Source organism: Pteropus vampyrus, unplaced genomic scaffold (genome assembly GCF_000151845.1).
Source record: "Pteropus vampyrus isolate Shadow unplaced genomic scaffold, Pvam_2.0 Scaffold260, whole genome shotgun sequence".
In the NCBI taxonomy this organism is placed as follows: domain Eukaryota; kingdom Metazoa; phylum Chordata; class Mammalia; order Chiroptera; family Pteropodidae; genus Pteropus; species Pteropus vampyrus.
Window position 1 is genome coordinate 227,252 of NW_011889041.1, and position 13,877 is coordinate 241,128.

The 13,877-nt window shown below is 35.8% G+C and overlaps 1 protein-coding gene and 1 pseudogene across 1 annotated transcript in view; one reads left to right on the forward strand and one right to left on the reverse strand.

Moving 5' to 3' along the window:
• Positions 1 to 746: 746 nt before the first annotated feature.
• The window catches only part of ZNF451 (zinc finger protein 451), a 71,029-nt gene continuing 57,898 nt past the window's right edge, over positions 747 to 13,877 (reverse strand). The window contains exons 14-15 of the mRNA XM_011375001.2: positions 12,260 to 12,328; positions 747 to 2,512 (exon numbers count right to left, since the gene is read on the reverse strand). Of these exons, the coding sequence (XP_011373303.1) occupies positions 2,466 to 2,512; positions 12,260 to 12,328 (116 nt within the window). The 3' untranslated portion in view covers positions 747 to 2,465. The remainder of the gene's footprint in view (positions 2,513 to 12,259; positions 12,329 to 13,877) is intronic.
• LOC105302068 lies at positions 4,050 to 5,009 on the forward strand (annotated as a pseudogene).

Here is a 13,877-nt window from a genome sequence, read left to right on the forward strand (position 1 = left end):
TTCTCACCTGGACTACACTACAACACCCTCCTGTCTCCTGCTTTTACTCTTGCCTCTCATGTATGCACTCAGTACAGTAACTATAGTAATCCTAAATAGGGCAGATCACACCACTTATTCACAGAAACCTTCAACGGCTCATTTCAGAGTAAAAACCAAGGACCTTAGGCCTCAGCAGCTTCATCTATTACTCTCATAGCTCATACTACTAGCTTTCTTGCTTTTCCATGGATATATCAAGTTTCTAGGCCTTTTCGCTCTCCATCTGGCTGGCACTCTTCCTCATACATATTTGCATGGCTCCCTGTCACCTTTTTCAGTTCTTTGCTAAGTTCACCTGGTCAGGGTCTTTCCTGACCACCCTATTAAAACAGCAAGCCTCCCCACCCCCACACTATTTTTCCCTTCCTTATTTTCCTTCATTACATTTATCACCATTGGATAGACTTATTATCTAACACTTTATCCAACCCTCCTCTCCCCTAGTGTGAACTCTACAGAGGAGTAATATGGGCTTTGTTTTGCTCACTGGTATATTTCAAGTACTTAGAACAGTTGCTGGCACATGGTAAGTACTCAATAAATCTTTTGTGAGTGAGCCGAATGAAAAAATGATGTAATGAAAAGATGTTAGAAATATTAAAAACATTTACTTTGGTAATTTAGTAATCCATATAACTTTCTGTAATGTCATCCATTGATTACATCTTCCCCCTTTGTATCTAAATTAAATTCAAATTATGAAGTAATTTAAAAATGATTTTTAATTGCTTAACAAGTAGAAATACAATCAGCGACAATTATTAATTAAAACATTAAACAACCCAATTACCTTTTTTAAGGGTCATGATGAAAAGCTTCAGTTCTCTCTACCATACACACGAAAGCTTCTCTATACAGTATCAGTGTACATCACACCTGTATGTGGCACCTCTGACAAAGAGGTATCGGTTCCTCTTCCCTGTATCTGCTTAACCACACTTCTTTCTGGAATGTCCTTTTTGCTCCTCACTACTGAGCAAGCTCCTGCAGCTGTCTTTAAGGTCTGACTCAGTGAATATCTCCAAAAGCTTTGCTTGACCACTTTAACATACAAATTAAAAGCACAATGTAGTCATTCTAGAAAATGACTAGTAAATTCTCAAGCTACAATGTCTACTTAAAAAAAAAAAAATACAAGCAGGTAGAATAGACCTGACATCTTAAGAAATAAAATGTGTTTCTAATGTGGATTGAAAAAACTATGCTAATAAAAAAACAGCAATGCTATACTAATAAAAAAAAAAAAAGCAATGCTATTTCACACTAAAATATGTAATTGCAGAGAAAGAACAAAATTCAAGTCATGATTCTTTTCTTGAAAAATTATAGAGAATTTTAAGTTTGGTAAGTAATTACTATTCAAAAATTTTAAGGATGACATTTTTGGTCAAATAACATGAAGCACATACACAAAGATAGTATGACAAGCCCTTCTTTGTCTTCTAATTATGTAATTTTTTATTCGCAATGGGGCCTCAACATTTAAAAATTAAATATGTAACACTTCATGTAGGAACCTGATAATTTAATGACTAACTAAAATGAAGATACTTTCATATGAAATAAAAATTTTTAAAGTTAAAGAAAATTCTTCCTGAGTAGACCTTGAAGATTATTTTTTAAGATTATTTTTACACAAATATATAAAAAAGGACTAATATTATTAAAAATAAGTTTAATTCTATGCAAGTATTTTGACACCATTCCCTTTAAACAGTAGGTAATACAAGTCACATAAAAATCTAAGGAGGTAAAGGAATAGTAAAGGTTTCTTTATAATTATTTCAAAGAAATTAGGGTGTTATCATTCCAGCAATGTGCTGCTCTAATTAAAGAAAGAAAATCGTCTGAGCGAAACCCACAAAAAACATTGCTGGTAAAATTTTTAATCTGTTTCCATGATCAGTTTCCATTACTCTCTTCTAATAATCACAAACAAATATCTCAAAGGTATTATATATATTACTGCCACATGAGAAGTAGAATTTACAGAAAAACTAAACTATGACAGCTTTATTTATGTTCATTTTCACTCCTAAAAAAATTAAACTAGAATCATCTATACAGTACAAATAAAGACCTAATACTATTTGAGAAACATAAACAATAGTCAAGAGCTTTTCTATTTTTTAATTCTTTTAAACTAAATATATGAATTCAAAGTTAACTGGTAAATTGTGATACCTATATTGGAATATATGATTTATATTTGCATTAACATGTATTCTCTTCCTCTGTACATTTTGCAAAGTAGCACACAAACAAAAGCAAATATCAAATTTTGAACATGAAAAAGCAAAAAAAGCATGTTTTCAAATACATCTGTACTAGTAGTTTTCTGGCCTCCTTTAGAAAACAAACTCAAGAATTCATTATCCTGAGTATCTTCAAGGCTACTTGATGTTGTGTGGTAATATCTTTAATTACATTTCCTCAAGGCTTCTTCTAATAGCTTCTTCTAATTCCACATCTGCATCAAAAAACACAGTATTTTAATATTTAGGGCAGAAAACAAACATGTGCTTTATGTAAGTCTCATCAACTACATCCATCTTTTCAAGAAGAAAAATAAAAATGGAGAAAATTAGGATAACTTGGCAGTTTCTCCATCATAAAATATGAATATTTCAAAATATGAGAATCTAGATATAAACTCAGACTGAATTATAATATATATGAACTTAATGTGCTAAGAACTTGTAAATTATTTCCATTTAGGGATGCAGACTCAACAAACTTCTAGAATCACAGATAGGTAATCACAAAATTCAACATTAAAAAAAAAAATCTATGCACTTATTTCCAAAAAGACTTAAGGTAATGCATATAAAACAACAACAAAAAAAACAAAACAAATATAAAGAGGCAAAACCATGAAATGGCAAAATCTCAAACGATTAACATTTTAGTTTTAAGCTTTCTAGCGTCTAAGGCAAAGTGAAACTCATGGCTATGTAATATCTTCTAAGAAGCATACATACACATATGCACTCATTTAACAAATATTTATTGAATGCCCACTGTGTATTAGGCACAGAAATACAACAGTGAACAAGACAGACCATTCTTGGGTTCACATGTCTTTCTCCATTTCCTCCCTAAGAATGCTACCGAAGGAGGGTAGAATTAGGTGTCAATTCTTGGCCTTCACTAGCTTCTTACACCACATTCATTTCATCCCATTCAGTCTGCAGTCTCTTAGAGCCTAGTTGGTTTATAGGACCAGTGATTCCTCTAAGATGCAACTGTACCTTCCTCTGGACTGAGGCACTGGTGTTGTCTGTAATTTAAAATACTTCAAGCTAGTATATACTATGTGTTAAGTTAAAGCTAGATTCTAGGTCAGTGATTTGCCCTAAGATGAATTCAAAGGGATGAAGAAATACAAAGAAAAGCCAAGATGCTCTTAGCAAAGAATAAGGTGACAAGATTTGTAAAGATACGAAAACTTATTATAAAGTTACAGAAATTAAGAGTGTGGCACTGGTGCAAGAATAGATGAACAGATGAAAGGAACAGCATAGATATCTAAGAAACAGACCCATGCATATATGGAAATCTGATTTTTGACCAGGGTAGCACTGCAGCATGGGGGCGTGGAAAGATGGTCTTTTTAATTTAACAAATGGTGATGGGTCACAAACATACAAAAACATTATGGAAAAGGGAATTTAGGATGCATTAAAATTACTTGTATTCATCAAAAGATACCATTAAATGAGCAAAAAGGCAAGCCATGGAGTGGGAGAAAATATTCACAGTACATGGAATCCGTACTCAGAATTGAAAGATTTTCAGCCCAGAAAAATCAATAAAAAGATAATGTAAAAAAAAGTGTCAAGAAATTTGAAAAGGCACTGACAAGATTGTCAAAATGGTCAATAAATCTCAATCATCAGAAAAATGTAAATTAAAACCACAAAAAAATATTAGTTCATAGTCATCACTAGATAAAATGAAAAAAATTTTTTCAATGATTAGTAAAGATGTAGATCGATGGGAACTCATATACACTATTGGAATTAAAGAAATTGGAATAATCACTTTAGAAAAACAATTTGGCATTACTTACTAAAGATGAACAGAAGCAACTCCTAAGTATATATCCCCAGAAATGTGGATATATGTCCATCAAGAGACATGAGAATGTTCATAAAAAATTAGTTGTAGGAGCCAAAAAGTAGAAACCAAATATCTATAAATAAATGGTGATATATACATAAAAATAGAATATTATACAAGTATTGGAAATGAACAAATCGAAACCACATGCTAACATCTGGCTGAATTTGTAAAATAAGGTTGCCTGGGCACTCTTCCACCGCCGCCATCTTTGTCTACACCGCAACCATGCTATCCTACACCACCGTCTACTTCCCTGTTCGAGGGCACTGCGAGGTCATGCATATGCTGCTGGCTGACCAGGGCCACAGGTGTAAGGAGGAAGTGGTGACTAAGACCCGGCTGCAGGGCCCTCTCAAGGCCTCCTGTCTGTACGCGCAGCTCCCCAAGTTCCAAGATGGAGACCTCAGCCTGCACCAGTACAATGCCATCCTGCGCCCTTGGGCTGTATGGGAAGGACCAGCGTGAAGTGGCCCTGATGGATGTGGTGAATGACGGCGTGGAAGACCTCCGCTGCAAATACATCATCTTCATCTACACCAACTACGAGGCAGGCAAGGAAGACTATTGGAAGGAGCTGCTGGGTCACCTGAATTTTTTTGAGATCCCGCTGTCCCAGACCAGAGGGGCCAGGCCTTCATTGTGGGCAACCAGATCTCCTTCCCCGACTACAATCTGCTGGACTTGCTACTGAATCACCAGGTCCTGGCCCCAGCTGCCTGGACTCCTTCTTCTTGCTCTCGCCTACGTAGCTCACCTCAGTGTCCAGCCCAAGCTCAAGGCCTTCCTGGTCTCCCCTGAGCACATGAACCTGCCCATCGATGGCAGGGGGAAACAGTGAGAGCCTGTGGCACCCTCAGCCGGAAGTACTAACCAACCCTTCCCCAGGACCAATAAAATTCGAGAGAGGGAGAGAGGAAAAAAGGGAAGGAGGGGGGGAGGGGGGGGGGTGGGGGGGGGGGGGGGGGGGGGGGAGGAAATGTGAAAGTAGCAAGAGGAAAAAATATGACACATTACGTACAGGAGACCACTAATGCAAATTATGGTAACTTATCATGACAATAAAAGCCAGAAGACAATAGAATGACATCTTAAAAGTGCTTAAGGAAAAAATATTAGTCAACCAGAATCCTAAAGCCAGAGAAATTGTCCTTAAAAATTAAAGATAAAATAAAGATTTAAACAAAACCAGGATATTAATCATTAGCAAAACTGCACTACATAAAACAGAAAGAAATTCTTTAGGCTGAAGAAAAATGAAACCAGATGGAAACTCTAATCCATTAGAGAGAACGAAGGTCACTGGAAAGGTAACTACGTGGATATTCTATTAAAGTAGGTATAGCAGTATTTCCATTTTTAAAATGAGGACACTGGCACACAGTGAAGTACCCTGCCCCAAATTACATAACTTGTAAGCAGGAGAGCTGAGGTTTTTTTGTTTGTTTTTCATATATAAACAAAGGACTTGCTGAGGGGCTGAATGTGAGAAGTGAGGGAAAGAGAGGAATTAGGATGAGTGCCTCAAGTTTTGCTTGAGCAACTGGATGTAAAATGGTGCCAAATGCTGATCTAATTAAATGTTCTTATTTACTGTTTTTCCCCAGGAAAAAATGTGTTACCATAAGATGTGGGTTTTAATGTAGGAGCTAATCTAAGAAGTCACAGAATCTAAAGACATTCCTTCCTACTTTAGGAAGCACCCTTTTGAGTCTTAAAAATCCCTAAATATGCTTTTTTCATTCTCACAATAGTTTTTAACATCATTTGACTTGACTTTATTTTTCTTTTATTTACTTAAAAGCAAAAGAACTTGTTGATTTAATCTAACAACCAACCAATATTGTGAAAAAATTAATTGAAGTGTCTGTATTCAATGGATATTCAAAGTAGGTAATTTGATAATAATTCTGTATTCTATGAGCTATTATTTTAGACATTGGTAGTGATATATAAACAGTTAAACAGACCAACACATTAAAATGACACTTCCCTTCACCACCCCAAACTGTTTTCTTTACCTGTTTGTCTTGTTAACAGTGACAATCTGAATGAACTCCTTAATTCAAAGTTCAGTTCAGCAAATCATTTAAGGGACTTTTAAACTTTATCATATATTCATTAACTGTTTTATTGGGTTACATATTTATAAAGAAAATACATATTCTGAAGACTTCAGGAGTAAATCTCCCACTGAAGTCTAGGAAGCTTATGACTCATTTGTAGGTTGTTTAAAGATGTTTTACTTACCAAGGAAAAGATTTGTTTCCTACAATTAACTGTTAGAGAAGAATTTGTACCTAAGATGGAATATGAACATGAAAAAACATTTGCCGAAGGGAGTAAAAGGAAAGGAAGTGCTGGATATCCAAATATTAGATAGATCATAGCTATTTACTTGTGCAATCATATGAAAAATAAAAGGAGGAAATAAAGGAAAGAAATGATTTCTAGCTAATAGTCTAGTTATGAATACTAGGTTACAGCATGTAGAAACCTGCAACTATGAGATTAGATAATTTCCCTCCTAGCCCCTCTCCCTTATTCAGAGTCTCACTCTCCCTTGGTTAAGTACGAATGTGTATTTGACTTACATGGGTGGTGAACGTAGGCAAACAAAGCTAAAAACAAAACTATTCTTAATTCTGGTAAATGTTAATTTACCTTTCAACAAAAAAATATTGGACGCTTACTAGTACTACCGTTTTGGATCTCAAAGTCCAGGGAAGCTAGATCTTTAAAGTGGCTCTTACCTCCTATCATGATACTTTTGTGCAAGGAGGCCAATGAGTTCTTGTTTCTCATTCTACAAAAATAAACACAACTTCCCAACAGGGCCTGCACCCCTCCTAGACCTCACGCTTTGCTAGAGGGCAAGGACATGGCCAAGAAATTCTACAGCTGATCAACAAAGAGAAGACCACATGGGAAAAAGGCACAGAATTGTTTTTCCTCTCTCTGTGAGTGTCCCAGGAGGCAGAAATAGAGGCGAATTTTTCGTTTTGAAGTGAGACTGTAATGTTTTTCCCAAGTATACAGGAATTTTAATCTGGAACTATGATTTTTAAAAATAAAATCTAAAAATTATCAAAGTTTTATAAACCATTTGGGGAGAATGAAGGTAGGTAGTAATACACAAATACTAAAATACCTTAGTCATTATTCTAAAAATAAAATCACGATATAAAAGTATTCGATTTTCAGAAAAACACAAAAACTGTAGAGAAAATATTTTCTTGGAATTTTTTTTTTCTGGCTACTTCCTTTTTGACTTCCCTTCTTTGAACTAAGAGGCCTCATGGGCTGTTACACCTGGGAGGGTCGTCATCTCTTCTAGAAGCTGGCCCATGCTCTGCAGTCTAAAATTTTAAGGTTCATCTCATATTTATTCAAAAACTAGTTTTGCACTAAAATCTGTCAGGTACTGTCTTAGGCACCATTTTGGGCACAGATAGGAGGGAACAAAGCAGATAAGTATCTTTGCCCTTGTGGAGATTATGTGGATAGCAAAGAGTATAGAAAATAACACCATAATTAAATATGTAATTCATTAGATAGTCGTAAATGGTAAGGAGGAAAATAAAAGCAGGAGGAGGAAAAGGAAAAGCAGCGGGCTGCAGTGGTCACAGAGTCATCAGGGAAGTTCTCACTGAGAAGATGCCACCTAAATAAAGACCTGAAGGCGACAGAGAGTGAGCCACACTGAGACCTGGGCAGAAAGAACAGCTAGTACAGATCCCTAAGCAGGCATGGAATTGATGAACTTAAGGACCAGAAAGGTGTCAGGGGAGCTGGAGGGTTAAGGCTGGTAGGAAGAAATATCAGAGGGGCGGTAGAGGCAAATTTAAAAACTTATTTTCCCTCAGTGAGATAGGAAGGCATGCATACAGGAGTGTCTTAGAATATCAGGTTAAAAATAAAAAGACTGGCAAGAGGAAACATGAGAACATTTGGGAAGCTTCTGCTGTAATCTAGGTAAATAATGAGGTAGCTGGGGTGGGTGAAACAGTGGAGGTGCTGAGGAATAATTATACTCTGGATCTCTTTTGAAGAAAGAGATGGAGGGTCTGCTGATTGAATGGATGTAAGGAATGAGCAAAAGAGAGGCCTCAAGGATGACTCGAGTTTCAAGCCTGAGATGCTGAAAGGGTAGCATTGTGTTTCCCTGAGAAAGGAAGACTAGAGGGGAAGTGGAGTTGGAGGAAGAGCAGGAGCTCAGTTTGGACTCGTAAAATGGAAGATGACCATTAGACAACAAGGCAGAGATGTCAAGTAGGCCACTGGATATTAAGTCTGGAGTTTAGGGTAGAAAACTGGGCTAGAGAGAGAAATGAGAGAGTTGTCAGCTCACAGATGATGTTGAGACTGGATGAATCACTGAGACAGTGAGTATAGAAGAGAAGACTTCCAAGACTGGGACCTAGATTGAGGAGAGGAGGAACCAGCAAAAGAGAATGAGAGAGAACAGCCAGTGAGGTAGGAGGAAAACCAGGAGAGTGGGGTGTTCTGGAAGCCAGATGAGGAACGTGTTTGAAGGAGGAGTGTGATCAACTCTGGCACAATATGTATCTATGGGAAAGATCCAGTAGAGAAGGGAAAAAATGACACTGCAGGAGCGAGAAGGGAGAACTGCTGGACTGATTTCCTTAAGCACACAAGATGAGATGGGATACAGAATGTAAGCAGAGAGGATGACCTAACCAGGAGGAGGATAGTTCATCCACAGTAATAGAGTGAAGGGAGAGAAATGGGCCCCAATACAGGAAGTAAGGAGATGTGGTAGTGGGAGCCTCCCATGCCTTCTGTTCCTCAGTGAAATAGGAAGTGAAGGCGATGGCTGAGAAAAGGGATAGGTTGGGGTATGTTGAAGGTTTAGAGAGAAGATAAGGTGGGAAGAGTGGAAGAATGAAAGGACTAGGGAAGCAGAATACCATCACCACTAAGGGCCCCTTAAGGTCAGTGTCATGAATTTAAAGTGAGAATAGTCAATATGGTTGTGTTTTGTTTCAGTCACATTTAGTTACATGGGTGCAAGTGTGGAATAGGAGTTAGATTTAAACAGAATTAATGCTTCTCTCAGAAAGTAGACTTACAATATACAAACTCACATGAGGTGCTAACATCTACCAGAGTTTGCTAATATAAAATAAGAAATGTAACGATCACTGTCTTTGATCTCTTCTCTCTCTTCCTGTATATCAGCACCACTAGATAGATGTTGATTTTCTAGTTTTTAATTTCTTCATGTGAATATTTACCATGTCAGCAATGAGTAAGGACAACCACCTTGTATTCCAATGTATCTGTCCTCAAGTAACTGGACTCGCTCTCTAGTTGAGTGCTTCACTCTGACCCACCAGCCTTGAGTGCAAGATTTGAAGTCATGTCTTTGAAAATCTCATTTGTTGGTAGAAAGTGCAATTGGCAAATTCATAAACACCAGCATTCTCTCTGCTCTGGTCCATGTTTGTCATCTGCTTTCTTTAACTTGGGTTAAAGAGCTGAGTTTTAACCCAGGCAGTCCAAATCTAAAGTCTATACTCTTCACCACATCATGTGTGCTCTACTTCACATCTGGTATACAAAATAGGTTATATTAGAACTTTATGATTGGCCTGGGTAGTTAGAATCTGATATTGGCCTACAGAGACTAAAGAATAAGACTAATCATGGTGTGTGTGTGGGACGGGGGGCAGGGGAGCAGGGGGGCAGGGCAGATAAGGGAATCTACCTTTTCCCAAGGCAAAAAGCCATGTGCAAATTTATCCTGACTTTTACCATTTGTCAGGCATTTACAGTGTTGTGTTGGGAACGGAAGGGAAGGAAGGAAGAGAGATTTGAGAAGTTATTTCAACTTTTTGAGTTTTGCAATTAGGTCTGGAATAAAACATCACTTTGCCTTCATGGCGCAGGGTCAACAAAATCATCCAATATTCTCCCAGCCAAATGGCTTCTGTTTTAATTTCCTTTATCCAGTTATAGAGAGATGGGTCTTGGTAGCTCTAACATGTTTTAAGTTTGTTATTAAAGCTTATTCATTCAATAAACAATTATTTAGTGCCAAACACTGTGCTAGGTGCTGTTGAATAAAAGATAAAACATGATCCTTCTCCTTGAGTTGCTCACAGTCCAGTGAAAATGAAAGACAAGGACAAATTCCATAATGCCACTTGGTATGGTACAGAGGGAGCCTAGAGGCAGTGGTTAGGTCTCTTTAAAGATGAAAAATCTAGGAGAGACACTGACCATACAAAATTGCCTACAAGAATGGCAATATATATGATTCAACTAGGAGATGATATTTGAGCTTGATCTTGTTGGGTAAAAAGGAGGGGTGGGGGGAGAGAGTTTTAAAGGAAGTGCAGAGGAGACCAGATTCCTTAACTTATATGGAATCTTGTGTGCTTCTCACTCTTATTTTACATAAAGCATCAGGAAATGAAAGAAAACACACACATAACACTCCTTTGATTTTTCTTAGAATTAATGCATTATGTCCATATCTCATAACTAGTTAAAAGTCTAAACTCTTGAATCCTTTAACAGTAATCCTTTTTCCAAACTAAAGAATCACAAAAATATAAAACCTCTCCAAATCTCCAAACTATAAAATTACATAGATAATAAAATGGTAGAAATTCTGGTATATATTCAGTTATACACATCTCAGATTTCCTGGGCTAGCTAGGGAACCCATAAAATTGTGAAGGCTTCCCAAGTGTGGTTATTTAAAAGTTATAATTTTGTCTGGCATTCTCCATGGGATTAGTCATGGGTGGCAAATAAAGGTTGCAAAGTCTTAACTACTTAGATGCTCAATGTTGTTTATCTTTTAGTGGCCTTGATAAACAACTTAGCTGGCAGTTTTTGTTTAAAACTTACAAAAGTTCTTTCATTTAACTCATCATTATGTGGCTGCTAAGCATTGTGCTAGACCTTGAAAGACCATGTTGGGGAAAACAAGTTTGTCAAAAAACTTGCTTCCAATTAGGCTGTAGGTTTACTGCCAACTTTGTTTAACCAGTGGATTCCGGCTATAAGAGAGAAAGATCAGAGTTTTCTACTTCATTGAATGGATGAATCTATTCTACTCCCAGACTGAAATTCCCAAACTCCTAATAGCATAAAGTTCTAGTATGCTTTTGGTCAAATTAATTTCATTATATGAGAGGTCAAACAAATACACAGAAAACAAATCAGCTTGGCCATTCTGTTTGTCTAGCCACATTTTTCTCCTCTCTAGTCTCCACATTCCCACTCTCGAATCTCTAACAACAAAGACTATATTGGAATATATGTTATGACTCCTACTTTTGTCCTTTATGCCACATTTAATAGTTTTAATAGTTTTAACTTCTTCAATGAAGCATCAAGTATTTTCTAAAATCCATTGTTTCATTTTTTTCCCATGGTTATTAAAAAGCACATAATCTTTTATGGAAAAACCAAAGAAAAAAAATGAGCATATGACACAACAATATAGTGGTATAGCCAGTCAATTATTTGTTGTGAAGTAATACATAAAGTTCTTTTTAACTTATGGGAGAAAATATGTAACTTTTCCTTTGCAAAGAGGGAAAAAATTTTGATTTACAGAAACCCATTAATATTTAGATATAAGTGCTTGCTTTCACAGTTCCACTGTATAACTTTTAATATTCTTAATACTACTCAAAATTAGGATAACAAAATCTTCTAGTCATGGAGTTTAGAGATTTTTTTGGCAAAAAGTCAGAAAATAATTATTTTAGGCTTGGGGAGGTAGGAGAGTCTATACTGTTTGTGTCACAACTATTCAACCTTGCTCTTGCAATGTGAAAGCAACAGCACAGTCAATACTTAAAACTTTATTTACAAAACCAGGTGGTGGACTGGATTTGGTCCAAGGGCCATAATTGGCTGATTCCTGATCTAGCTTCCTAAACTGGTATCATCCCTATATCATCTTATATGCAAACTGTCCTTTGAAAGAGGAAACAACTCTTTTTTAAATTCAGGGGTAAGGAAGAGTAGAAGGGATGAACAGGTAAGAGGGGAAAATTTTTTTAAATAAAGATACAGTCAAGTAGGGAAAAGATTAATTCCATTACGTTACCTTCTGTGGATCTGAATTCTTCTTCTATTGGAGTACTTTTTATACCCAGGTTATCATCACTGTCACATTCTGTAAGGCAGAATCAATAAATGCAAATGTATTTCTGAAAAAAGTTATTGTGCCAATATTTTTTAACAACTCAATTCTCATACTCAAGCTTACTAATTACAATTCATTAGTAAGTAGTACACCACTTTCCTTTTAGTTTATTTTTTAAATGATTACCGAATCACTTAATTCAAGAAAAATAAAAACTAATGAAACAAGCAATTCAATTTTAGTTCTATATTCAAAAACATTATTTGAAAAAGTTATTGTAATATAACATCGAGGAAACAGAAAATTCAAGTATTTAAAAAAACTAAAAAATTTGAACCCTAGCATGTTTATTTGGATGTAGCAAATAAACTCCAAAGTTTCATTTGCATAAAATCATCTTACAATTTTAAAAAATGGTGACAGATAAAATTCTCCTGCATTTTGAAAATCATATGCATTCATCTCTATAGAAACCAAAGGATTAAATTAACAATGCCTCTGCATGGCACAAACTCACTTACCTGATGTCTTACATGCTTTCATAATGAGAGACCTAAGACTTCGTAAAAATGACATGACTGACCAGGTATTGCAAAAGTCACTTAAAATTTGAACCATGGTACTATCAGTGATTATATATAAAAATACACACACACACACACACACACACACACACACACACACACACAGTGACTGAATCAGGGTTTAAATAACTGAATATAAGTCAAATAGATATAACAGCATGGGTGAACTTTTATACTCAATCTTTAAGAAGGCTTTTAAAATCTGTGTATTTGGTATGTTTCTATATATAGATAACAACTATATTTAATGCCTCTTATTCATTCCAAAACAAAGACACAAACCAAAGAGATGCAACAAAGTCCTAGGCCCATAAACCAGACAGTCCAAGGAGAGTGTTCAGATTCAACAAAAATTATCTTGACGCACAGTAAAATCTGTTGTCAATTTGGATTTGCTAATATATAACAACTTATGCTCAAGTTCATCCTTGCATTACCTAAGAAAAAATATTCTAGGTAAGTTAATGCTTTATATAAAACTGCGAAGAGGATGTTTAATTTACTTAAGAACTATAAACAACTGAATATAAAAAACTGTGTCTTTAAAAACAAAATCTTGGGTGGGGAGAAGAGGTAGATGAGAGTAAAGGCAGTCAAATAGATGGTGGTGAAAGGAAATTTAACTCTGGGTGGTGAACACAATATACATATGACATATTGTTGACTTGCACATTTGAAACTTATGTAATTTTATTAACCAATGTCACCCCAAAACATTCAATAAAATTTTTAAAATATTAAAGAAAAATGATTTAGCATTAGTAGTCATGCTAACGGTATCAAACTATAAAATTTTAATATTTTGTACTTTAGTCACTTAAATCATTTAATGAGAAAAGTACACATTTTTGCAATCTGGGATTTCATATGGAAGAAATATTAATTTGACTTCCATCTGTATGTCACCTCACATACTTCTAATATTTCTGAGGATACATGAAATCATTTTGAACCCATTAAAATGGACACGCAAACAAACGAAAACCCTGAAAAGA